At 38.0% G+C, this 26,848-nt stretch overlaps 1 protein-coding gene across 4 annotated transcripts; it reads right to left on the reverse strand.

Annotated features, from left to right (window-relative positions):
- Nucleotides 1-1,133: 1,133 nt before the first annotated feature.
- Nucleotides 1,134-22,695, reverse strand: N4BP1 (NEDD4 binding protein 1). 4 transcript variants are annotated; one of them, XM_056360872.1, is made up of 7 exons: nucleotides 22,410-22,670; nucleotides 17,637-19,399; nucleotides 10,369-10,499; nucleotides 9,823-9,919; nucleotides 7,926-8,033; nucleotides 6,283-6,390; nucleotides 1,134-4,228 (listed from the first exon to the last, which is right to left on the reverse strand). In XM_056360872.1, the coding sequence occupies exons 1-7, from the start codon at nucleotides 22,626-22,628 to the stop codon at nucleotides 3,892-3,894; spliced, it is 2,763 nt and encodes a 920-aa protein (XP_056216847.1). In that variant the 5' UTR covers nucleotides 22,629-22,670; the 3' UTR covers nucleotides 1,134-3,891. The 4 variants fall into 4 exon arrangements, with proteins under 4 accessions (XP_056216847.1, XP_056216845.1, XP_056216848.1 ...); XM_056360870.1 differs by having other exon boundaries at nucleotides 22,278-22,669; XM_056360873.1 differs by lacking the exon at nucleotides 22,410-22,670 and adding an exon at nucleotides 22,007-22,230.
- Between the last annotated feature and the right edge of the window lie 4,153 nt (nucleotides 22,696-26,848).

Genomic DNA, 26,848 nt, shown 5'->3' on the forward strand with positions numbered 1-26,848 from the left:
TCAGTGCAGGATTTGCAAAACCATATCACTCACTGTACACTTCTTTTGCCACCACAGAATCCAATAATATATCTGGTATGTGAGCTTCTAAGACCGGGAGCAATGCAGGAAGCAGAGTAGACAGCTCCAAGATCATTGCTTAGGGCTGGATCCTGCTGGTCCCAAACCAACAAATCCAGAGTGCCCTGGGTATCTGAACTGCACTGCTTGCTAGACAAGGATCACAGCAGAACTAAACCACAGTTACACATTATTTATCACATAGACAACTACCTGAATGCACTCTGGCATTTATGGTATTTTATTGTTTTAGTATGAGGCAAGATTATACATATATCCAGGATTTTGGAGGGTTTTGCTGCTCAGTGCTGGGTCTTGGTACTTTTTTACTATCACAGGCAAACTCACGGCTGTTCTGTTCAGGTAAAAGCAATTTTATCTACCTGGAATTATCTTATCCCAGACAATAGGGAACTTCTGAGCAAGATCAAAGAAATATTCCTTTATCTTCCCATTTCAGTGGAAATACCAAGAAACTGAAAGTTGTATTAGCAGTATATACCATGTCACAGAAAATTAGTTTATTCTAGGGATTAGGAACATTCTGGTTACGTTTGGACTCAGACTTGACCTTTTCTTCTGCTCATTCCACCTAAGCACCTTGTACAGTTGATGAAGGAGAATCACAGGCCAACTTCCTTGTATAAAAAAAGTGTATTTTCTTTGCCATTAAATAAATCTCCAACTCCACTTGTTCTGTTGGGTGCAAGAAAGCTTTCCGGGTTGCTGTGTTTCATGCAATCCTCGTTCTGTTGTGCACTGAAAGAGGCAGTTTATGGATTTTATGAATAGTAAGTAGGTTAACAGGGAACTAAGAGCAAGTGAAAACAAAACTTAAAGACACTGATGGTTTTGTTCTAAGTGCAGTTGACATGTCACCCTGGGTGTTCCTCCACCATATGGCACAGCATTGCAACAGCTCCACCCATTTCCCTCAAGGAAAATTCAGACCATACTGGTTGTTTGTCATTTTCCCAGTTAACAGAGATGCAGCATTTAAAACTCAAAGCTGAAGAGACAATGGAACCTAAAAAACGAAAAATAGAAAACAAAGAATCTTTGGCCGCACTTGATATCATTGCACATGAATTTCAGCTTTAATGTCCAGCAATAAACTTCTGCCATCAAAATCAATGAATTTGTCAAGTCTGTCCTCTGTCTGGAAAAAGTAGTAAGATTACAGTTTGGATGGCTACTATTCCCAGCTAGTTTTTTTGTGTCATGCAAAAGGAATCAGCTACTACTATGAACACCTGATGCCACATTCCTCTTTAATTCCTTTCAAATTAGACATTTAACACAGAAGCGAATGGCACATCAGCATTTACTAGCATTAATATAGTTCCCTAATCCACTGCTAGCTAGTGAAGAGTTTACATACTTTACCATGTCTTCCCACACTAGACAGTAATCAACATGGTACTTTTCTGCTGTGTCTGTTTTCTGCCTGTATGGTATCATACTTCAATTATTACCTTTTTCCTTCCTTGTAACAAATGAAAACAAAACCGTATTTCTTTATCTGCACTTCTTTACCTGCACAGTTGGGCTTCAGTTCTGAGTATACTAATATGCAAAGGAGACATGGAACAGTTTGTATCACTTTTGGCCCATTTCCTTGATTCTCCTGATTGCCTCTAGAAGAGCTTATTTGGGAATTAAGAAGCTGAGCCACAGTTCCTGTATCTCACTCAAATGTAGGACTAAGCAGAACTATCCAATTTACCACCACTGTGCTCCTTGGGATCCTATCCCTGTTAAGGCAAAGCCCTTTACTAGTCATAGTTTATTCCCTTACTACTTATTAAAATGATACCAACTCCCATCAGTGACTTTAGGAACCTGCCTAGTTTTTATGGGGACAGAACGCAGTAATCACATACCACTTAGTAGGTAAGCACTGTTTCTTGGACAATGCGCTGGTCAGAATGACTTTGCCCATTTGACCAATGAATTGCCCAAAAAAAGAATTAAGATTCATCTGTTTGGAACACAGACTACTAGAAACACATCAAAAACCTTTCTTCATCCTCACTTGTATTTTTGAGATGCTGTAAAACCAGTTTCTAATACTATTTTCTTTTGCTGCAATCATCTTTCAGTTTGCTCCTGTCTTTGCCTTTTGTTTTGTTTCTGACTTCACAACATATGCGAAGGGGCCATGCAAGACGACAGACTTTCAACACCCTCATTTCCTCAGTATATTGCAGCTCTTCCGCATCTAAGTAAAGCATGATTTCAGAACTCAGGGAACTGGAGAGAAAGCCACTCTATTTATGCTTTAGGGCAAGGTTCAGTATGTCAGAGATTTAACATGGGCTCTGTAGCCCACGTTTTCTTTACAATCTAATTTGATTTAACCAATGTGAACAGTTAGCACAAGGAATTGGTTGAAAGGAAGGCATAACAGACTTAATCATGTACAGAGACATAGGCACGTAGTAATCTTCATTTTGCTCCTGTTCTTGAAAGTGGTACTACTGGTCAGCTTTGATAGATTGTTCCTTTTTTCCATCTCACTTTTGGTATAGAACGCAGAACAGATTTAATGTTAACTGCAGTGTATTAGCTCTGCACAAGACAGCATGCCATTTACTATATAAACAGCATCACATTCTATTAATAGCTTATCACAACATTCAGATTTAGAACAGGCAGGGCAAATACACCCAGGTAATAGCGCAGATTGTTAAAGAAACTAAATTATTCTGAAAAGAGTATTGATGGTCAAAAGAATTTCCAACTTAGAAACCAATGTTGGTATCAGATCTTTTAAAGCATTAGAAATACCTTCTATTGAGGAGAGTTCTGAATTTACTTTCTAATTGAAACCTTCCCTCTCTTAACTACTCTAGTCTAGTATCTCTCAGCCTGGATGACCAGGCAAATGGATTTTCTTGGTTTTCATTCAATGGACACTAAGATTTTACCCATTTATACAAAGGGTATAGCTGCTCATAATATCAGAATGCTGATTAGTATCCATAAGTTGTTCATATACAATTTTATCCATAACACTCTCAGTTATCTGTCTTGCATTTAATCTATCTTTATATAAGAATAAGCACTTCAGAATATCAGAAACCTTCCTCTTTACAATCCAGCAGATGCATAATGCCACCTTGTGACAGTACTTCAACAATACAACAAACATCCAGTGCTCCCATACAGTGATCTTCAAGCTGCTTTCCATAGACCCACAGGAGCATAGCCTATTTCCAAAATCCATGACGCAGGTTTAAGGAAAGCAGGTTCACATATACACTACGTAGAAGTCTTCATATCTGAAAATATTAAAAGGGTCTGTTTTACTTCCATAGAAAAATACTGCAAAGTTTGTAAGTGAAGGAGGTACTAGTAGAGTATAGATATTCTTAGAAAACCTATGCTCTAGATAAAACACCAACAATGGTACCTGACAGGTGCATGGCTTATGTTACACATGCATCTGGAAAATATATCTGAAGCTGTAACAGTCACTTTGACAAGATGTTTCCCTCTTGAGGAAAGGATTTTTTAAAAAGTGCTAACACACATATTTAAAGTGATAACAGTTCTTTAGAACTGCCATTGCTTTAATAAGCAATTCAAGTGAAGTATAAGATTTGGTTTTTTCATAGAAAATATTACTACGAATGTGTAGTAGCAGCAGTTTTTAATTTACTAAAAAATGGCATCTACTAGCAACAGAACACACAAAAAGTATCTGTTTATACAAATAAAATTAGGTTTCGAATATTCACAAAGTAACATAGAAGAGCAACATTCTTCTTCACATTGATACTCCAAGTTAGTCAGATCAGTTGCGATATCAAAATCCCTGTATAATATTCAGTCAAGCACCATGGCAGACAGTGCATTAAGATCTCTCATGAATGGATGATCAGCTAGTATTTTATCAATCTTCTGTCTTTGCTCATAGTCAGGAAAAATTTTTATCAGAGCTTCTCTTAGCTGTACTGTTTCTGAGGCAGATCTCTGTGGTGGCCCTGCTAGGCAAGCCTGTGTGTTTGTTTCCAGTGGAAGCCACGTTGATGAGTGATCATCAAGTACTCTGTTTTTAGACTGTTGACTGCTACTAGTTGGTTTGAGGACTGGTACGGAGAAGGATGTCTCAGAATAATGTTGTCCGCTTCTCTGTAAAGCGTTTTGTGCTGACCAAAAATCTCTATGGAACAAAATAGAAAAAATTTATTAAATTAAGGTAAAGGAAATGCTAGCTGTCTCTGTCAAACACAAAATAGAAAAATGTGTGTAACTCCTATACTTCACTGCTGCTCAGCTAGTTACTGATCAGAATCAAATGGTAAGCATTTTTTCCAGAGTGAAACAAAATAGTGTTTGAATCTGGCAAAATTAAGGACATTAACATCACCTATGACTATTTCCAATGCGTTGCAAGTACTTTCCTTGACAGAATACAGAACAGTCAAAGCTTATTTTATGGAAGTTTTAACATCAGTACTATTGAGCTAAATGGATAAAAAGGTACCCTGAACACAAGTACACCAACTCAGAACGTGAAAATACTGACAGACCGACCGAAGGTGCTTTCAGAAGCTTTACAAGACTGTTCCTCACCTACTTTGGCTCATGACTGAGCTTGCTCACATACAGATCAAAGCCTTGTTTCCCTCATATGATGTCCTTAATGGAGATACGAAGCTTTTCAGCAATTCCAGGATCTGAATATTCTTCCTTAATTACTGAGATTTTATCTCAGACTTTGAGGACCTGCTGCTACTCTAAATTACCAGCACCACAGAATTTAGGGCCTACTTCACACACCACAGAATTGTGAACTGCAACTCATGTTACAGTCTAGTTTCCTACCACCATGGTGAGACAATTACAGAGGTCTATTTTAAAAGTTATAACACCTCCCATTACTCAACATGGAAAGGCACTCTAATTGCTCGAGATCCTTCCAGTTTCTAATGTTATTCTTAGTGCCATTTATACTTTCTGCATCATTTAACTCAAGTAGAAAAGTCTCAGGGAAGGAACAAGATTAACTCTTTCTGCTGGCACCTTTTCTCTTTCTTTGAAAACCCCATCACACCCCCTGCAAAAACCAAAGCCTACTTCCAGTTCCAAGCCCTCTCAGAAGAATCCCTTTCCATTTCTGCAATCATCACAGTCAGCTCTCAGAACACACTCTGTTTTCACTTTATTTCTCTCAGATGCAGGCAGCTAAACCACAGTGTTCCAAGTGACATCCAGTAAGGGTTTTATATTAGAGCTTGAATACTTCGCCTTTCCTACTGGAGTTCCAGAACTGCACTCGCTTTTTTCACGTCACTATTACATGCCTATTTTCAAATCAACCTGTGACTTACAGGTATACAGGTCTCACTTTCCTCAATTGTTTCCAATAGCAGAGATTCCTGTTTATTCTTTGTATTAATCCTTGAGTACAGCTTGCCTTTCGTATTGCTGATTTTTTAAGCACTTGTTTCTAAAAGCTCTCTCAATACTCCTCACTATCATTAGCATTTATAATGTCTAAGCTGGTGAAAGAAAAGAGCAGCTTGTTTTCTTATACAGAAGGGCAAACCCATTCTCAAGTCTTGGTAGTTAGTACAAAATAAATTCATACTTTGAATATATGCACATTTTAAAAGTACAAGGATTTAAAAGTAACAATATATGATTATTAATAATTTAAAATTAAGAATCAAATACAAATGCGTTTAAAATAACAATGCCTCTCAAAAAACGTTTTATTTACAGTACCCTCAAGTGTGAAGTGAAATGCCTCTCCTGTGACAAAGAATGCCACTTTAGAGGGTTTCTCTTGTAGCACCTATTGTCCCACTCTGAATGAGTAAGCAATCAACCAAGGTGTTTGAAATAATGTCACTGTAATTAACAGGATACCAGGCTACCATATACCCAAATCACTGGCAGCTTTGTGTAATGTTAAAACAGTTTGGTCCACATTTGCATGAAAGCCATGACAACCAGATCTCAAAGGAAATTATTGTCATTCTTATCTTAGTTCTGAGAGATCCTGGTTAGATGCAAATGTCACCAACAGTTTCTGAACAGACTGAAGTAACAAGAAAAAAATGTTTTTGTTAAGCTACTACATCCTACAGTGTTCTTGCTTAGTTTCACTGTACCTTTACTATAAAGAGGTGTTCAAGTGAATCAAACCCAGTTTATTTCAAATGTAAAATCATAACTGTCTCAAAACAGAAGTGAAAACAGTGCTTATACCTAGAACAGCCTTCACTCCGAAGGAAGTCATCTAATCTAGGCCCATTTCTTCCCAAAGGATCATCAGGAACCATAAATATGTCACCAGCAAAAGTGTACTGCAGCAACCTGCAAGACAGTTCTTTCAATATTATTTAACAGCAATGTATTACAGCCTCACTGCCCTTCACCTCTGTAGCACAAGGCAAGTTGCCTTAAAGCAAACACTTCAAACCACATCAGGACTTGCTGAAGCTTAACTAGTAGTCCATTTTAGATACAACCAGCACTCACTGCCAAAATAATTTAATGGGAACTTCTGTGAACCATTCTCATTGTGCTGCAGAACACCGAGGTGGTTTTGGTGGTTTTTTAAAATAGCAAGTGTTGGATGACTGCAAATTTTTGCAATGAGACCACAGCGGAAATTTCTAGGTGATTAGAGAAGATTTTCTGGTTGTCCAAACTCCTCTTCCTTGTAAGGATCTTCAACCATGTAGCTAAAATGCATATGTTACCAGAAAGCCACACAACTAGTAAACATAGCATTAGCTGTTTACAGTTAAGACAAAGAAGCTTTTTTCTGGAATCATTTTGGGATGGGGAAATCTGCATTGAAGGAACCCAGTTTAACCAAAATTTGTCTGCAAGGAGAGAATATGGTACAGTGGAATTTCCCCAGAATTAAAACTAATAGCAGACGTTAACACAAGCTCTTAAAACCCCACAGACTGAGAATGACATGCTAAGTATTCCTGCTAATTTTCTGTAGAACAGAACCTGTCTCGGGTAGAATTCACTCAAGAGATAGCATAAATACCCACATGATTAGCCAACATCAATTCCATGCTCTCCCAGCTATACCTGAGAACCCGGGACAGTTTTCAGTTATTTATTTATTTAGACTTATACCGACCCCAGTCACTGCAGCAGATGTACCTTCAGAAGGTGTCAGGGAGACTCCAAGGGATTAGTGGGAAATTTGGGCAACAGAAGATCATATCTTAATAGTAAAATGACCTGATTTAACTGGAGGGGAAAAAACCCAAGCCAAACAAAAAAAACCCCAGTTGCACAGCAAAAACTGTAATTCACAGAGAACTCACAAACTGAAGCAGGGATATTTGATAGCTAAGAGAACTCATCTAAACCTGAAGGACACTCAGTAATTGCAGGGAAATGGCTACTGGGATATGCTGCAAGTGTTCATTATTTCATATGCTGATTTGTTGTACTACAGTAAAGAGTGATTGATTCTGAAGCCTTAAAAGTAACACTATATGTCTGCATCAGCTATTATGTCTCCTTGAAGAAATGAAAGGTAAAAGAAGGAAGACTGTGAGAAAGAACCACAAAGCTCATACTAACAGGATCTAACACCCAGCTTCAGTAGTGACAAAGCTTGGCGGCTACACCAAGCTCCTATTTATGTGAGCAATTGATAGACATACATTAGTGAATACATGAATAACAGGGACATGACTATTCAACACATAATTACAAGGACATCAATCAAGTGGGGAAACACAGCCAGTACTTCGGGTTGGGTTCTACCCAAATTGCATGACAGATTAATTAAAGATAAAAAAATCCCACAAGAAGATGGTGCCACCGACTGTAAGGACAGACATTCTTTTAAGCTTTCACAGAAACTGAGTAATTACCTTTTTTGAATAATGTCTCTCCAGGCAAGTGATTCTGTCACAAATTCTCTGAAGTTATCATTAGTCACAATAACACCTCCAGTTTTATCAGCAAGGTGTAACAAAAACCTGTAAAATTCATTTAAAAGACTGTTAAGACAGTCTGCTTTGCTGAAAATTGTCCAAAGATCTAGAAAACTAAATATTTCACTGTCTAAGAGTAACCTATTTACATGAAAACAAGCACTCTGATTACCAGGAAATTATTCTATTTTGACCCACCATATAAACTTTAAGCAATGTTTTAGGTAGCATGCATTTATTTAGTGCAGCAGAGTCTTCATGGGAAGCTTTTTTCCCCATTAAAAAAATAAACAGGCAAAAAAAAACCCCAAACCCCAGGAGATTACCAGACTCTAAATAACCATAGAGGTAAGTAGTTTGCTTTACTAAAAGAGCACAGTATTCAGTTCACATGTCAACACAAACTTATTTCCCTATACTTTTTTGCTTAGCATTAATGTCCATGTTCTGTGAGATAGTGTTATGCATGTTAGTTGTTTGTTCTGTCAACACTTTTTAACAAAGAGTGCTGCTACCATTTTGTTGTTAAATAAATTATGACAAAAGTTAACTACTTATTTATCAAGAAAATCCCATGGCTGGCTTGTTTGGTTTTTTTTTTTTTTTTACCTGTTGGAAAACAGGCTTTTTGCCATTTGAAACTACTTTAGCAAAGAGATAATGGATAGTGTCCTTGTAAAGACAAGCGTACGCTTCCGAAAAAAGTGCAAATATGTTAGCACAACATTCATTTCCACAGTAACCTCAACTGTAAATACTGCACCTACACAGCATTTTATATGAAATGCTTGCTGTATACAAACCATTAGTGTGTAAGCAGCTCCAACTTGGCTGCCTTGTACATTTTTCTTGCTACAACATTATTATTTAAGAGATTACAGTTACTGTATCTTAACAAGGAGGATATATAGACTGCACTTAATTTGTCTATTATATGTATCAAGTTTTGCAATCAGGTACGTGACTGTGCAATCTAACAAAACCAGGCATGCCCATGATGCAAAACCTCAACAATTTTGTTAGAAAAATAAAAGTATGAATGATTATTTGTAGGAAGGAAGAAACCAAAATCCAGGCAACTGTAGCTAGCTGCAAAACAAATTCAAAGCTGCCAATATACTCATCCATGCAGAATTAGGAAAGCTGGTTGTAGAAAAAAAAAAAAAAAACAACCAAACTTAAGCAGCATGTACTTTTTACTGTGTTTCAAGACTGTAAATCTGGCAAAGAACCCCTCAACCCCCCACAAAAAAAAACCCTAAACCTTACTGTTGTCTTGTTCACTGAAATATGATCCCCACATTTTGAAGTTGAACTTAGGTGCTCTAATTAACTTAGAAATTGACTAGCCCACGTATTGTTACAAATACATTGCTCCAAATACACATCTGTCTGTACACCACAATGGCACCAAGAAAATAAAACTAGAAGAAAATAGTACCTGATCATTAGCTGATTTACGCTAGTGCTCTCCAAACATAAAAGACAATTCAGGGATAGACTGATGATAAGGAAAGCATAAAAATATTACTAGGAGACTAATTTCTTCCTCAACGCAAGTGATGACATTTGAAATGGATTGTTTTACAAAACTGCTTTATTAAAATTGCCAGGAAAATTTGCCATTTCCCAGGAATTTCTGAAAAGAGTATGTATAATATTATTAAAGAGTTACATATATAAAAGTTTCTTAGGACACTAAAATAACAGATGTAGAGCTCAGTTTTAGACAGACTGAAGAACTAGCTAATACAACCACTCATGAAGTATTAAGCTTTTTTACAACCGTTATTCAGATGTTTAAAAGGACTTTAAAACTATGTATATTCTGTACCTGTCGTCATGAGAAGCAATTCTTGTTCCTAAAACCATCCTTGCAGGGGTTAAAGACAATATTCCAACATCTTGGAGCTGCGTTAAGAAATCCTGCTCTGTTAAAACATGAAACAACTGTTCTTAAAAACAAAAGCTTTCTTCTAGGCTATTTATAGACTTGACAGTTAGTGTGAGAGATAATTAGCAGAGAAAATTGGCTACTTTTGTACTTATTAATCTAAAGAAATGACATATTGATAGTTGACGAATTACTAATATTACAAAAACAGGGAGGAAAAGGTTGAAACTGGGAATTAAAGAGCAAACAAAACGCAAACCAAACAAAAAGGCCTCCACTTAGAGCACGTCAGTTAGCCTAAACAGCATTTCCAGGTGTCTCAGACTACTGTATGTTGAAACCCAATTACTCATGCTGAGCAGCCAGACTCTTCCTGCTTCACGTCTTATGAAGTATTCCTGCACCATTCACTCTTCCCAGAAGTACCCAAAGAAATAGTTACAATGTAGTTTAATAAACCAAACATTAGGAAACTATTTCCCTCACCTGTAGTGGAAGGATCACGTCTTGTTCTCCACTGTGGAACAAATACAGTAATATTTCTATGGCCACGTTTCCAAAAGTAGTCAACAGCTATTGCAATTCCTCGACAGGAGAAGAATTTCCTTAGACCATGACTGGGGGTGAAAGAATGAGAAGGGAGATTAAATTCACTAGAGTTTTACTACTTCCAATATAAAGAAAACTGAACAAAACCTTGCAAAGTGAAGCTGGAAGTTACATATACAGCCTCACCAAAAGAAAAGGTGGATGGATGTTGCAGGTAAAGAACCTTATAAATGGAAAGAGATTTTCAGCAAAATAAGAGAATAGAAACATTACTTTGCAGCTTTATAGCTCCCTCTCAGTTTTACGGGCCCAACAATATCTGGGTAATGAGGAGTGGGTTTAGCTTTAAAAAGAGGCCAATAGTGACATTTCCCAAAATATTTATTATAGATTAAAATGATCATAATCCAATATTGTGGTAGTTCCAAATATAGCCCTACTACAAAAATGGAACACCTGTAGTTCAACTGGGTCCTAAGGATTACATCTGAGAAGTTCTCTGATGATCTAAGATATTAGGGCCTCTTCTTCCTTAATTTCAACAACCTGAACTACTGTTTTCAAGTAAAATAATGAAACTGCTTTCAAGAAAGATTTTCAAAACACTATTACAGTAGCAAACTTTTCCCCCCTGTCCATTTAAAAATATAGTTATGTTCATTACCTGTTTTTCTAACTCAGTCACTTAAGTGACTTTCCAGAAAAATTAGCAACAGCCTAATATGGGTGATACAGAAATTGGAGTTTATAACCTTGTGAGGTCCATCCCAATCTGAATTATCCAAATGATCCTATATGCCCGTTTAAGACACGGCAGGAAGCCCTCCTTTAGCAATTAACTGTCTAACCAGATTCTGGGAACTGAGCTTCAGGAGAATAATGGAAGAAGAATCTTAACATAAAGCACAGAAGGCAATAAAAAAATACCGCTCAAACAAATTCCTAAAAAGCACCTATTAGCACGTTACATAAGGTGCTACATAAGCTACACTTAGACAAAACAAAGATATACTTGGTTAAAAAAAGACACACTGATTCAGAACAGACAGCATCAATAGACAAAGCATGCCTTACAAAGTAGTACATATTCTATGTTCTGAGTTGATGTTAAGTCACTCCAAAGTGCTTCTCATAACAATATAGTGACCAAGCGGTATTCATATTTTAAACCACTCTCCTAGTTAAATGTGCAATTGTATATCATAAGCCTAATAGTAAGCCTTATTAGTTTTGAATGGAATCTTATCTTTAAACCCCTAGTTTAACCTATCAGGAAATCTTCTGAACAGAGCTCTTTAAAACATCTCCATGGAAACAGTTTCCAGTGAAACTCAGCCTTTAGTAGCATTCATGAATCCTTTTCCAATTCTGTAAACTCATTTTAAAATAAATGCATCAAAATATAAAAGCTATTAAGGTTCTATGAAATTGAGATACGTAGAAGAGCAGAAAAATGAGTAAGCTACATCTGAACTATAAATGGCAAAAAAAATTTGACTTATTAAAAGTTTCTGGAGGAAAAAAAAATATCCTATGCCACACTTGCCCTAATAAAATTAAGTATTTTCAATGTCAAGAGCAGTCAAATAAAGGAATGCAACTGTCACAGAAGAGTTATCCCTCCTAAACCTTCTAGGTCATAAAAGTAAAATGCAGTTCTCATCCCCCCACTTTAAGTTAGGTATCCTATTCAATGAACTGGAAAAATCCATTAAATACTTCCACTGTATTCATGGCTTTCAACTGGACTTCAAGAGAAGTCAAGGTCTCCATGTTCCTGTTGAAAATTATGACTTTGTTACTTGTCTGCTCTCCTGTTTTAGAACTTTAAACCTGCTGAACTACACAGAGTACTCTGTTATTTAAGTATTTTAAGGCCTAGAACAGCACCTTTTGATTTGTCCTGCATGGTCAAAACCTCCTGCTCTGTAGCGACTTTGGGGGGAGGGGGGGGAAGCATGCAAATAGAAGCAATATCTTTATCAAGTAAGATGTAGAATTAAGGTGAGCTATAATATGAACAAATATGTCACTGCTAGATACACAGAAATATGAAATGCTTTCTTGGACCTACGTAAACATCTGAGGGACAGCAAAGTAGCACAGCAAGGTGGTCTTCTCAAGCATCCATCTTAAAGACTGCATCTGTTCTCCAATTGCCATTGTAATACTGGTTTTGGCTGTCCCCATTCTTTAAAAAACTGTAAAACCCTACAAAGGTATTTCTTAAGTTAAACAAGACATGATCGCAAACAGCAGGTTGCTGTCTGGGACATGTAACATTTTCCCTTTGGTTTTGTAATTAAATTAAGGAAATTATGTACCATTATTTACAAACAGTTCTAGCAAGGTCTAATGCCATCCAATTATTCTTTCATACTGAGTTTCTTGCACATTTTTTAAAAATAATTTAAAATTACCTGACAACTATCTGGATATTTCAGTCTGCCCCAAAAGGGCTGTTTTCAGCACACAAACAGGCAATTTTTAAAAATACCTGCTAGCAGCTAGAGTAAACTCTGGGTTTCTCTCATTCCACAAGCACATTGGAAGTACAGCTAGCATTAGTAAGATCAATGTACCATTTTTACTACGCTGCACATGTCAAGAGGAAAAAACCTTCAGCTTCTTGCAATCTTCCAGACTTAACAAGGCAAGTAGTGATTCAGAAGCCCATTCAGCCATAGTTAAGCATGTGGTCAATACATTAATATTCCTCCAAAACACATGACACTCAGGGGTCAAAAAAACCCCCAACAGCCAAAAAAAACCAACACAGGCCTGGAAGCAGATGCCCATAACCTCAAGGTACCGAGAAGTAAAACTGAAAACAAACCAATGCTGAAAACTATTCTTCACTTTCTAAGATGGAACAAAATAACAAGGCTTTATTTAGCCAGAAGGAAGCTGCAGAACACCTACACTAAAAAAAAACAACCAAAAAACCCAGGCTCCCACGCACTGACTATTTAGTAGGACATTTAAATAACTTGATGTTCTGCTATTTTGAGGCAGTTCTCTGTGCTTTGCTTTTCACAAGCAGAGTTGTCATTTAGTTGAGTAGCAGCTGTTATATAGCCATATTTGGGGACTGTATGTCAACGGTACCCAGCTACTATGCCCTACTCTAATGTGGGTTGTGTGCATCCCAGCTGGTGCACAAGACAATCCATTGGGGTGCATGGAAGATATATTAGGACTTCAGTAATGCACATATATACTTGATAAATATACATATATTGGGGGTGCATGCTCAAAGACTTTTTTTTACTGATAGGGTGCTCAATCAAAAAAGGCTGGGAGACCTCTGCCTACAGTAGTCTTGCAGCCATCCGAAAAATGAGATGTTTATTCACTATCTTTTAATTAACTGGTTTCAGACGTATTTGGTTGCTCTTAAAAAAACCAAAAACAACAAAACAAAGACATAAAACCCCACAGAGGAAAAACGCAGATGAAAAAAAATATCTTCCTGTTAAAAAAAAAAAAACATAGACAAAGAGGATGTGGTGTATCTGTTATTTTCTACATGATCCCATCAATCTGCATTTCTCTTCCACTAATACACACTTGGGAAATTATTTTTAAAAGTTCAAGGTACCTTATGACTCAATCGTGACTTGCACTTCTACATCACTATTTTCTAAGTTAACAGTCTGAACAATGAGGAAATGTCTGCTTTAAAAACTATTTACTATAATCAAACACCATACTTGAATTAAAGGAATGTCAAGAGTTACTGATCATGTCAGGCTTCCCCTTTAAAGTTAAGACTATAAAATAACAGAAAACATTAATCTGTTATTCTCCAGTGATTGACCTGGAAAGTTTTACTGCTGCCAGTCATAAGGAACTAGCTCTGGGCTCTTTAACCTGGGGAAACCAAGTTATGAGAATGATCATCACCTTCTTTAATTAATAATCTCTTGGTAGGTAAGGTTACACATTAAGAAATCTTCCAACATTCCTGCTCATAAATAGAAGTTGTTACTTAGATTTACTTTTGACTCCTCCTCTGTGCTATAGAGACTTTCTGGACTAATCGCAAACATTTCTGTATTACTACATTCTTGGTCCTTAAACTGCATTTGAAGCTAATAATCTTTTAAAAATGTATGTTTTGCTCTGAATGGGGAAAAACAGCAATCTAGCAGGAACATGTGCAAATACATAAGAGGCCTGTCAATAAACCAGGTGAAGTGAGATATATTATTATATGAATTAAGTTTAAGACATCAGCAGAAATATTTCTGAATGAACTATACATCTAGGAATTTCAAGATGTCATCTGGTAGTTTATGTAAGTTATCAGCAAATACCAAGGTATCAAAACTGAAAACATAAGGCTAGGATTGCACATAAAGAGAAGAAGTGAAGAATGATTCCCTAATTTGCTAAAGTAATATTAATAATTCTACTAGCACTCCACAACAGTAACAACATAATTTGTCATTCCTGTTCTTAAGCAAAGTTCATATATATTACAGAGAAAAGGAAATTATAAGTATTTATTATCCCTAACAGTTGAGGAAGTTTTGCTATTCCATGGATTTTGATGAAATGTTTAGGACCTAAAGTAGATCTTTCACAACCACAAAAGAACAGTATCTGAAACTAGAAGCATGCATCCATTTCCCCCCCATTAACACAACTGTGTGTACATGCACAGGCAGATCTGTGTTTACATAGTTACTTCCAGGAAACTACCAGCTGTCAACTGTCTGAAACATTAAATTCGTTTTAAGACACACTTGACCTGATTTTATTACGGCACATAACATTGTAATTTTTTCCCTGGAAAAGTTTATTTCCTTCCCCTAAACAGCCTTTAGGCCCATTCTTTTGGGAGGCCTCTCTCATCTAATAGCTGGAAGTACATGGCATATGACACGTATCTTAACTAGTCATACGTGTTTTTCTCAGCCTAAGAGCATCCTACAGAATTCATTGGATCACTGGTAGTACTCTGGCCTATTCTTCAAAAAAACATCATATTCAGGAATTAGCTAAAACTAAACACAAGATAATATAGCTGATATGAGGCTCTTCAGGATTTCCAATCTCCCAAGAGATTGGAATACTAAAATCCGTATTTTAAAATAGTTTAAGTGTTTAAGAAACACTTAAATAGCCTAATCTTTTCCCCGCTTTGTCTGGGGATACAGATGATCTTTATCAGAATTACTATCGTTTCGCTAAATGTACTCCATTTTGGTTCTGGCAGCATGGTTTCAGAATGAAAACTAATTTCTATACTTAGAAGGGCTCATGCACATTCAGCAGGGGAACTCTGAATGCACCAAAAAAAATCTTCACTAGCAAGTTCTTGTAGTAAGTTTACTATTATTTATTGTTAGATTGATAAGCCAAGCAGGAGAACAGTCAGTTTGTTCTTTAAAAACTACCACTTCCTCATTAAGAGGGGATATCCTCCTTAAGAGGAGGAGATCTTGCATTTGTCATTACTCACTTTTACATTCCAAAACTACAAAAAACCCCATAGCAAACATCAACAAAACCTTCTGACATGTGTGAACCCATAGCAAACATCAACAAAACCTTCTGACACGTGTGCTTGCCAAAATTACTTTGTATGAAAAGAAATCCAAGTCTCTTCCTGACTACAGAACAGCAACCAATTCAAGGATAGTTTCGATGAGCCAAATGTTAAATGAACCAAGTGAAGCACAACATTTTAAAGAGATATAATTCTAACTGATTTTTCCTATTCCAGTTAGTGATAACAAACTTAAAAAAAAAACAAAAAAAAAAAGAAAATTGTACTTGGCAATGCTCTCCAGTCATCTACAAATAGAAACAGTGAGAAAAAAAAGTAAGAGGAATTAGAAAATATGTGTAATAATGGAAAATCCCTGCATCATCGTCAATGAAAGAGTTTTCTTGATCTTTTCAGTATTAACTGTGCCCATTCCATAGGGTTTGTTTGCATGGTGCCTTGTCAACCCATCAAAATTATCCAAACAGCCCTATAAATGTCTACTATCATTTACATTCATTCTTTCAGGTATCAGGAAGACGAGGTGTGTGCACACATACACACAGTTCTGCAAGTTTTAAGGAGAAGGATGGAATATTTTTGTTGCATGCCTATGTCTGCAGAAAGTAACAGGACCCCAAGCATAATGTGTAATGTAAATTTGTTAAAGGACAAATATGTTCCTACTATATTAGAACCTTCACTTTAAAATTATAAGAAATTAAGAGCAAAAGTAAAAAACCAAAACGCTTAAGTGATGGTAACTCAACTTCGTTGATGTGTGCAAAGCAAATTCAGTTTCATGCATAAAATTCTTTGCAACAGAGCAGAGCTCACTGAAATATTACATCAGGCTGGAGCACTGATAATTCAAAGTACGTTGCTCTGAAATGGGACAAATCAGACTTCAAATCTGACCATTGCCTAGTAAGAAATGCTGTAGAATTAATTCACTTTTCATTTTGAAATATCTTGTTATCAAAAAGGATCTCTTATACCTCTAATATGTATCTAGTTTTAGTTTCCTTTCCCTATTCTGTTTTTTTCAAATTACTTTAGTATTTGGCCTACATAAATGTAAGCTACCCATTTTCACAAATCCATAAATTTCTACTACAGCAGGAAAGCTAAGTCTTAGAAAGCTTTATAGAAAGTATTTTCCAGAGTATTGCATTTAAGTCAAAAATCAAGGATTTTCCTTATTCTATTTTAACCACTTACTGCATTTGTTCAACTTCAGACTATGTAATCTTTTTAAACCAGAAGTAAATTCTACAAGTATTGTTTCATGATAGAATATCACACAACCACACTGTTCTAGCTAGATTTGTCACAGAGCACACTTGCTAAAAACTTCTGAATTTCCTTCTATGCACAGCATCTCAACAAAGAATAGTAACTCCAAACAAGTCAGTCATAAAAATGCATGCTGTCACTAAATGGAGAGTAAAAACTACCAAAATTGCTAGGCACTGGAAATTGAAATGGCCAATGTCAATCTCATCTAATTTTTCATTATCAAGCCTTACCAAAACTCACCAATGCAGCCATTAACAGTAGCTGAAAGATCTTACTGTGTACATGGACTGCTGGACACCAAAAAACTAACTAGCAAAAACTTTACACATGCCACAGCAACCTCTTAGTCCCTATTTAATCTGAAAGTTCATTGAGCTTTTAATGGAGAGATGAAAAGAACAATACTTACGAAATTGCAACATTGCTTCCATCAATAATGATATGTTTTAAATATGGATTCCCAGGTTCATTTTTCAACTCCAGTTTGTATGGCTTTTTCAGAGAATCCAAAAATCTTTGGACTCCAGTAATTGAAGGATCAGAATGATGTCTGCGTGGTCCCACTGTCTCTCTATCAGAATCTGAAGGATGTATTTGTGTAGACAATACATGGTCTGGGGTAAGATTTTCAGAATCTGAGGTTTGGGAAAGGCGTTGGTTCTGAAATCTCACTGGAGAAGAGCTGCAGTGTCCAAATTGGTCCTCAAAAACAGGATGACTATTCTGTACAATTGAGGGCCCTGCAGATTTTTGCTGAACTGCAGTTTTAATCTTAGTTGAGGAATGCTGCACATCTGAGCTCCCTCTGGCTACAAAATCAGCATCTTTTAGAGCTTGTGTAACGCCAGAATTTACACCATCAGTTTCTACATCACCCGACCTTGAACTGTGATTCTTATCAGGACAGTAAGTGCCTCTTTGTTTATAGCATACAGTTGAATTTTTATTGGAAGGAGAAGCAGGTTTGTGTACTAACATATGCGTTTTACCTTCTGCGTTGACTTGTATGCTTGGTGAATCTCTTATTTTGTGATGTTCATTTTTTGTTTCATTTGAAGTATGACTCGATTTAAGTGGACTTCTATTGCTAGAAATGCCTTTGTCTTCTAGCTTTTGTGAATTATTTGCATTACTCCCTAAAGGAGGATTGATAGTTCTAGGCTTTTGAGATGACTGCTCATGTTCTTTTTGAAATTTTATATTTTCCTTTTCAATTTCTTCTAGCAATGTTAATGGTTCCACAGATTGTCCCAGGATACCAATAACTTTTTCTACAATATTTTGGGAATATCCCATTGTTCTGAAAAAGTTCACAAGAATCGTATATTCCATTTCCTCACTGGTATCACCAGCTTCTTTAAGGCAATAACTAGGATCATCTGATTCACTGTAGCTATCTGAAAACAGATCAGTAATTGCCTTGCTGTCTGAAGGATTACTGTGTGAGGCAGGTTTCACTTCCTGATCATTTTCCAAAGAGAACGGCTTTTTAGGGAGTCTTTCCTCATCGTGCGAAGATCTTCTTTTACATGACTGCCTTTCTTTAGGCACCACTGCCTCTGACAGAGGCATAACATTTATGGGACTAAAACCTGTTTCAGGAGCATCAGAAAACACAGTGTCCATTTGCTTTGTAAGCTCAGTTACAGGTGTCCCAGCACTGTTTCTTGCTTCCTCACTACCTGCTCTTCCATCTCCGTTTGTAGTGATTACCTTGGAGGCTTCATTCTGTAAAAACTCTGTTGGGCTTTCAGAACCTGTAAGATCTATGATCTCACTCTCCACTTCACAACATTCAGTTTGTGTGAGAATTAGGAGTTCTCTTTTTAGTGAGCTAGGCAAAATCAGTAAATCCATTGTATACTTATCTGCATGTGATTCCACGAATTGTCTGAATTGCTTTTTAATCTCTGATTCGTTGTCACTTAATAAGCTTTCATTATTCTCAAAAAGCTTCACAAACTGCTGAACATGACTTTGAGCCATAACAACAGCTTCTGTCACCCCCTTAATACTGAGCAATCCTATTTCCAGCACCATTATATCTGCACAGGTATCCTGAATAAGACTGTTGAGAAACAGGCTCTGTGCACCAACAAAGATGCAGTGCATGTCCTTTGGGTAGTACTCCTTTTCTTCTAGCTCAGGTTCACAAAGTCCCTTAATATACTCCTAGAAGGAGAAAAAGACATCAAAGTGAATACTTGTGAAAAGCTAACATATTAAGTTAGGTCAGTTATGTTGGTTAAATCAGTAATGGACAAGCACATTAGAAATTAAAGCCAACTTAGTGTTAGAAATGTAAGAAAGTAAATACTGCCAGTAAACTGGATAAAAGATATAAAATACAAACATTTGAAGTGACTTTAATTAGATCTCATAGAAAGCTAACTTTTATACCCTACCATTTATAAAAAAAAAAAATTACTTGAAACTGATAGTAACAGAGTATTTAAGTTGTAGCTCAAACAGTTTAAAAGACAAGTAAAAGGAGATTTATTTTCCCACACCCATTCCTTGGTCAGAGACCATATGCTTCATGAAAAAATGCCTTGCACTAGAGAATTCTACCTAGTCCATAAAACTGAGCTTCTAAAAACAGTTTCTAAAGAAAATTTCCAAAGGCTCATCACAGCACTGGCTATCCTGTAATTTTAAGTTGTTCTGATGTGTTACTTATTCTATACTGATGAATCAGGGACACCGATCCTGTGGCATGGCACAATATAACTAGTAGACACAGCAGTATCCATTAAGAGACTGTATGGAAAAAAAAATATGCTAAAAACAAATGACAAAACTACTGAGCTCTGATAGAATCCCTTACTAACCAAACAAAACATTTTTATTTTAAAACTACTACTGCCAGAGCACCTACTTATAATGGGTATTTGACACCAAAAAAAAAAAAATCACACCCAAAAGGCTCAACAGCAAGCCAACTTTCCACACGAAGCTTTGAAACCCAGTATTTTGAAAAAGATTATAATGACAAATGGCTGAGAAAACTCCAGGCTCCAGATAGTTGGGTTCCAGAAGTTCAGGTTTTTAACAGATTTAAAAAAAAAAAAAGTAATCCCATTGTATTTCTGCCACCTAGGAGTTACTATAGGTAAATTCACTATACTACCTTTTTTTAATGTGTCAAGAGTTCAGAACTCTGCCAATATAGTATACTATTTCTTCTTTCAGGTAGCATTATTCCTCCCCGAACTGTGTCTTTCTGTGCTTAAAATTCTGTGACATAGTGAAACCAGTTTCTAAGCAGCAGTCCTTGCATATGCAGACTCCCAAGCATAACAAGTTTTATTATCTATCTTTACTGTCAGAAATTAAACTTCTCTCTTAATGGAACTGAAAACCAATACGAGGTAATGAATAACGTTAACACCACTTCCTATCACCTCTTGAGTTACGTCACCACAGATACCAAGGCAGACTGCTTCAAGACTATATTAGCACAAAACTGCTTCTGCAACAAAATCCATAGGATTACTTTTCATGCCTTAGTCATCACATGACTGCTGTTGCAGAGCAACAGGACATCAGAAAAAATAATACTCAATATCAGGGAACTCCCTTTTTTTTCTTTTTTTTTACGTTTACTAAGCAGCACTGAAGAATTAATACATTGCATGTAACTGGTGAATTAAAACACAAAGTGCTATCACTAAACTTTTTGAAGGGAGACAGTAAAGACATGCAATTGTTTGTACTTTCTAGTCAATAATCCCTCCAGATAGGGTTGAAAACTGCTTTACACATAAGGGAAGTCAAGTCTCCCATACCCTTTAAGTTATTTGGAACAGGAAGCAAACTTTCTATGTCATTAGGAAATGCATGAATTGGAAAATGGAAATCTTGTGCTGTTTGTTTCAGGCTTTAATTTTCGGGGGGGGGAAGCTGCACTGCAGCTGCCTGGAGAGTAGCTGTTTATACTACTTCTAACAGTTTCTAGAGTCTCTGAGCCCAAGGATACAAGCAAATTCGCCAGAGTCAATGTCAGAGTCAGATAATTCAACCCCCTCAACACTAATAGTATTTTCCTTCTGAGTTTTATGCAGTACATCGTTGAGGAATCAGGCTTTTGAAAGCGGACTGCCAAGCCGAGTTACAAAACACATTCTAAGGACCCTTGCTAAATACGTGTATTTAAACAAACAGACACAAACGCCCACTTATCAAGATGTTGGTGTGGAAAGCCACCCTCGGCCCAGCCAGTGCTCAGCACATGACTCACACAGCTAGAGCTGCCAGGTCCACTCATTACTCACGTAATGCCCATTTCATCACCGCTGCTGAGCCTCTCCAAAGGTTAGCTATACAGGAGATTTAACAAAACAGTCCTGTCAAGATCCTTTCACAGCAACCACTGGCACAGCCAGCAGCACAACCAGCTCTCTTTTAACGCGTTTAGTGCTGGGTGAAAGAGCCAACTTAACCTGCTCCAGCCACAGACCCGCGAAGCAGTCTGGATCTGCCAACTTTCACGCGAAGGAAACGCTGGCTCTGCGCGGCTGTTTGCGACAGCTTCGCTAACAGGCCGCTAAACGCCACAGAGGCAAGTCACGTCTGCAAAGCAACTGTGGGGCGCGGCAACACGCAGGCAACCCCGAAGAATTTCTTGACTTTGGGGAGCAAACGGAGAGCGATACACCTCAACGGCGCTGTAGGCCAGAGCCCGGCCCGCTCCCGCAGGCGTTAAAGCCCCTCCCGCAGCCGGGAACGCTCCAGCGGGGCGACCGCAACGCGCTGCGCTCCGCAGTGCCGGCTTCTCACCTGAATTGTTTCCCTTTATTCTCTACGCTTGCGTCGACACTACGGCAGACACCCTGGCACCTGAACGCACCCGTGGCCAAGGCGGGACCGTTTCGGTTTCCCCGCGGAGCGCAGCCTTTCTCCCCACCCTTTCTTCCTCCTTCCTGCACGCAACGGCCCCCAGCCCTGCCCCGGCCGGGGGGCCTCCGTACGCAGGCACGGCCTCGACCCTCCTCCGGGCGACCGAGGCCGCCGAGGCACAACTTCCCGCCCGGCCCCCGCCCCCCCGTACCTTGGCACTGCGCACGGCCTTCCCGCCGCCCGCCAGCTGCACCCAGATCCTGGAGGCGGCGGGCAGCGGCTGGCCCGGCGGCGGGATCGCGGACCGCCAGTCCCCCTGCGCCCTCAGCACGGCCAGCCGCACCTCAAACAAGCTTTCGATGCGGCCTCGGCTCCCCTCCAGGAGGCGGCTCTTTTCCGCAGGGACGGTGAACTCGTCCACCCCCCGCTCCGGCTGGGAGCCGCGGGCAGCCCAGCGAGCCGCCATCAGCGCCGCCCCACGCTCCGGCCGCCCATCGCACCGGGCCCCGGGACAACAACACGGGGAATCCCCGGGCTCCCAACCACAGTCTGCTGACGTCATCGACCCGCGCCAGGAGGCGGGCAGTGCCGCTGCACAGCCGCGGAGCCATCGTTAGCAAGGTCGCGGGAAGCGCTCCTCCCTCGGCTGCGCTGCTTCCCGTTTTGTCACGGGGCGGGCCGCTCGGGGGAGAGCCCAGAGCCTCATTTCCTCGCTCCGGCTCGCCGCTCCCGCTGTAGGCTGGCGGGTGCCCGCGGCCGTCTCCCCGCTGCCCTGAGGAGAGGCGGGCGGCTCCTCACAGCGGCCCGCGCACCGCCCGCGGCCGTTAGCGCGCGGCGCAGCCCTCTCCGCGCAGCGCCCCCAGCGCAGCCTCTCCCCTCAGGCGGCGGACGCCTCCCGCCCGGGGGGAAGCCTTCTTCCTTCACGGTTCCACAGCCCCAGCACTTTGGTTTTAAGATACCGTTGGCATAGTAATGTTCTGGTATCGTCCTGGATTTCGTTTTAAAAGAAACGTAAGTTTTTTACCTCAGGGTTGCAGGGGACAGAAGTATAGCCCCCATCCCCAAATCCTTAGCTCTGGTAGCTCAGAAAACAAAGGGGGCACATGTTTTACTTAAACCAACAACCAAAACCACCAAAACCAAAGAGTCGTGAAGGATAAGATTAATTCTTAAAAAGTAGCTCTAGGACTTCACTAGGCTTTTGAATGCCTAGAGCTGGCAATGCTACCCAACTGTTGTACAAAGTAAATATCTTGGTCTCTTCCATCTCTTCCCATCTCGGACCCATGTAAATATCTTCCAAGTTCGCCCTAGTCTTGATTCCCACTTGTTTTGTCCATTTCTTTAGCATCACTGAGAAGTTAGGTTTTTTAGTAGTTGTTCATTAAATATAATCTCTTCAAAGAGTAAAAATATTTTATGGTTCTGTATCTAAATGCACATAGTCTCTTTTAATATACTTATATGTTACACCAGGAAAGGATGAATACAAAATACCATTTTTATAAAGGCACTTGTATCCCTGTTCAGGAACTTTATAACTAAACAAGAGTTTGCAGCTCTTAGTACATCAGAAAATCACACCAAATGTTTACATCCAGGTATAGCTATATACGTTTTCCTATCTGAATTTGAAGTGTTATATTTTTGAGTCCAATATAAATTTTGTCCGTGACATCTGTGTACACAAACACACACACACACAGTGTTTACACACATATGTGCATTCTAAACAGGACAGGGTTTTGACGCTGGTGTCATAATGGAGAAAGATCCTGTACTTTCCTGAAGATAAAATTTTTCTATTTTTGTTATTTAGACATTTGTATTTTGCTTTCCCATCAGTCTACATATTCACAGATAAGAATGTAACTTAACACTTAAGCAATTTCTTGAGGTGATTGGTGCCATCAGCTGTTAAAACATAGTCACTGCAGCCACGGTTGCATTGTAGTCACTAATTGCAAATTAAATTGTTAAGCAAGGAACTTTATAATAAAAACGAAATTACCAGAAATTCGGGATACAAAGTATCATTAAAAATCTGGGAAAAAATACTTTTTTTTTTTTTTTTTTTTTTTTGCCTACCATGTCAACACAGCCGTTTGGAATGGTTCATGCTGTGTATATTTTCTTGTGGTCTATTTTGCCATACTGTATGTTATAAAACTTGGTCTCAGTGCTGAATTTATTACTACCTTTATAATTTTATATGTATTCTCTACAAATCTGTATTCAAAGGTCATTTACAGCATTATAATGGTCTGAAACTGCTCTCCGGGAGGTCGTGAGCATGAATGGTTCTGTAAGACTGTGACCCAGTCTGCTAAGGTGAAATAGTACATGACATTGTAACATTCATAAAACAAACTAAAGCCCTTTTGAAGTGAAAGAGACCAGTGCCATTTAAAAGGTTTACTTATGTTTACAAACATGGGTCAATTATTAAAACAAGTTGTGTCTTTCTCCCTGCATTGCTGTGACTCAATAGAAAAAATATTTAAATTACAGTGATTTTTTTTTTTTTTTTTTCAGTGACCATTTGAAACTGCATCCTGAACTTAATCTTCCCCATGCTTAGGAGAAATTGCAAGCCATTTGTCACAAGCGGATATTCAGGTGTGCAAACACCAAATGTAAGCTAGGTTGAGAACACTAGAAATCCTTTTAGGTTTTATAATAGGCTGCTTACAAAGAGGATTTGTCTTTTGAGCCTATGGGCTTTTCACAGTAAAATATCCAAAGTGATAGGCCCTGTTTAATTAGAGAGGAAATTTCATTTTCCTGAATCTTTGGTTGCATCTTGTAAGCTTTTTTTAAGGAAGGGAAGTTTAGCTGGTAGCAATCAAAGGAATTGATTACACCCAATGCCTGCCTTTGCAGTTTAACTTGGAACACCAGTGTGATATTTTACAGATTGTCCTGAATGTGAGTTGTTGCCAAGTTTATTCTTTGTATTACTGTTGGAGTAATAGTAGTGTGTAAATACATGGGGTTTTTTCTTTCATGTTTTATAATAGCTTGCTTCAGCTGCCTTGTGCAACTTCTAGCTTGTTATTAAAATTTCTGCAATTGAAAATTGGTTGCATAAATGGTTTTGTGAAACTGGGCCTTTGTGAAGTGTTTGGTCTTGAGTTGTGTACTTCAAGTAGGAGTTGTGCTGGCTGAAAAATCAAATGGATTTTTCCATTCAAATGGAAAACAAAATGGAAATCAAATCTTAAAATTCTTTTTCAGATCCCTGTTGGTTAAATGAACTATACAGTCTAAAATGGTGCACTTTACAGATGGAGCTCTGATCCTCGTTATTAGTATTATGGTCTCCAGTGGGGTTATTCACGTGCATAACTTTAAATACATGTATAATTAAACAATATTTATTTAAGTGTTCTTTGCAGGATAGGGACCTAAAATACTAGGGTATAGAAAGTATCTGACATGAAGTTGAATAGCAGAAACTTTAATTTGTAGTCATAACACAAACAGTAGCATATTTTTTCTAAAAGTAATACCTCAAATGAATTCCATATATTTCAGAAAGGAGAAGGAGCCTTGGCTAAAGCTTTCAAATCTTTGCATATAATATAATCCTAAAATTTAAGACTGCCTCTGATAGTATCAAGATCTCATTAGGAGATTTTGGTATATGCTTTAATTAAAAGTTTTTTCATTTAAAGAACTACAAAGCAAAAAGCCAAAAATGGTTTGAAATGAAATGACTTCACAGTGCTTTATAAAGACAAACTTCTAGATCTTGTTCAAGTCTCCAGTTGTGCAGTGACAGACATTTATATTTGCTTAAAACCCTGGTGACTTGTGATTAAGAAGATTTCCCTTTTGGAGACGTTATTGCAATGCTGACATCTTAATGAACTTATAGATCAAAGCTTTGGTCTTATTTCTTTAGTATCAAGAGGCAAACTTTTTAAAAATAATCCAAGGTATAGATTCTATAATTAGTATTTTCTATTAATGAAACTTATTCAGTCCCTTAAAATTAGAATTAATTACTTTTCTTTATTCCAAATTCCTTGCAAAAGAATCTGTTGTAAATAATTGAATCATTATAAAAGGAAGAAAAGGCAAAAGCATTGCAATTATACATACGTCAGTTGTTGAGTAGGCAATATTTTTCTTTTTGTGTAATGGTGTCTACATTTGGTTTTGAAGCTTTTTGAGTGTGTTTGCTCAAGTTTCTTAATTAGTTACAAAAAGTGGCAGGTTTGTTGGCAAAGACTATTATTTAGCCTGGGAAATGTTCCAGAAGACAGTTTTGTGGTTTTTTTATTGTAAATATTTAGCTATACTATTACTAGTCACTGTAAAGGCTCCACACTCTGTGCCTGCTGTGTACTTTGACACAAGCTTCACTTGAATGACTGACAGAACAAATGATAATATAAGAATATAATCTTTATTGTGAGAAGGGATTGAACACCACTGAATTACTTGCAAAAATGACAAGTGGTATTTGAAGGGGTGTCGGCATCATGTAGCTGTCCCTGAGGACTATGTAGTCCAGCTTCAGTTGAAATGCCACAAACAGTGTGCCATGCTCAATTGCCACTCTGTAAGTCAGTTTAAAATTGGTGCACTTTATCAAAGTTTCTGCAACTGCAAAAATTAATGCAGTAGTTTTGCTAATCTTTTAACTAGGGATTTTATAAAGCTCTTTCAAGTATTTTTTTTATAGTTTATCAAAAACATAGGCTTGGTCTTTTGAGTGCCATCAATGTTTTATGACTTTTGCAGCCAAGAGGTTTTTTGTTTGTTTTTAATTTT

This window comes from Falco biarmicus, chromosome 15 (genome assembly GCF_023638135.1).
Source record: "Falco biarmicus isolate bFalBia1 chromosome 15, bFalBia1.pri, whole genome shotgun sequence".
Lineage (NCBI taxonomy): Eukaryota > Metazoa > Chordata > Aves > Falconiformes > Falconidae > Falco > Falco biarmicus.

Coding starts and splice junctions, on each gene's coding strand:
- N4BP1 (XM_056360870.1), bottom strand. CDS start 22,628: ATGACGTCAGCAGACTGTGGTTGGGAGCCCGGGGATTCCCCGTGTTGT. Junction 8,034..9,822: donor ATTGCTTCTCATGACGACAG/GTACAGAATATA, acceptor TGAATTTTACAG/GTTTTTGTTACACCTTGCTG. Junction 4,229..6,282: donor CGGAGTGAAGGCTGTTCTAG/GTATAAGCACTG, acceptor TTTGTTCCATAG/AGATTTTTGGTCAGCACAAA.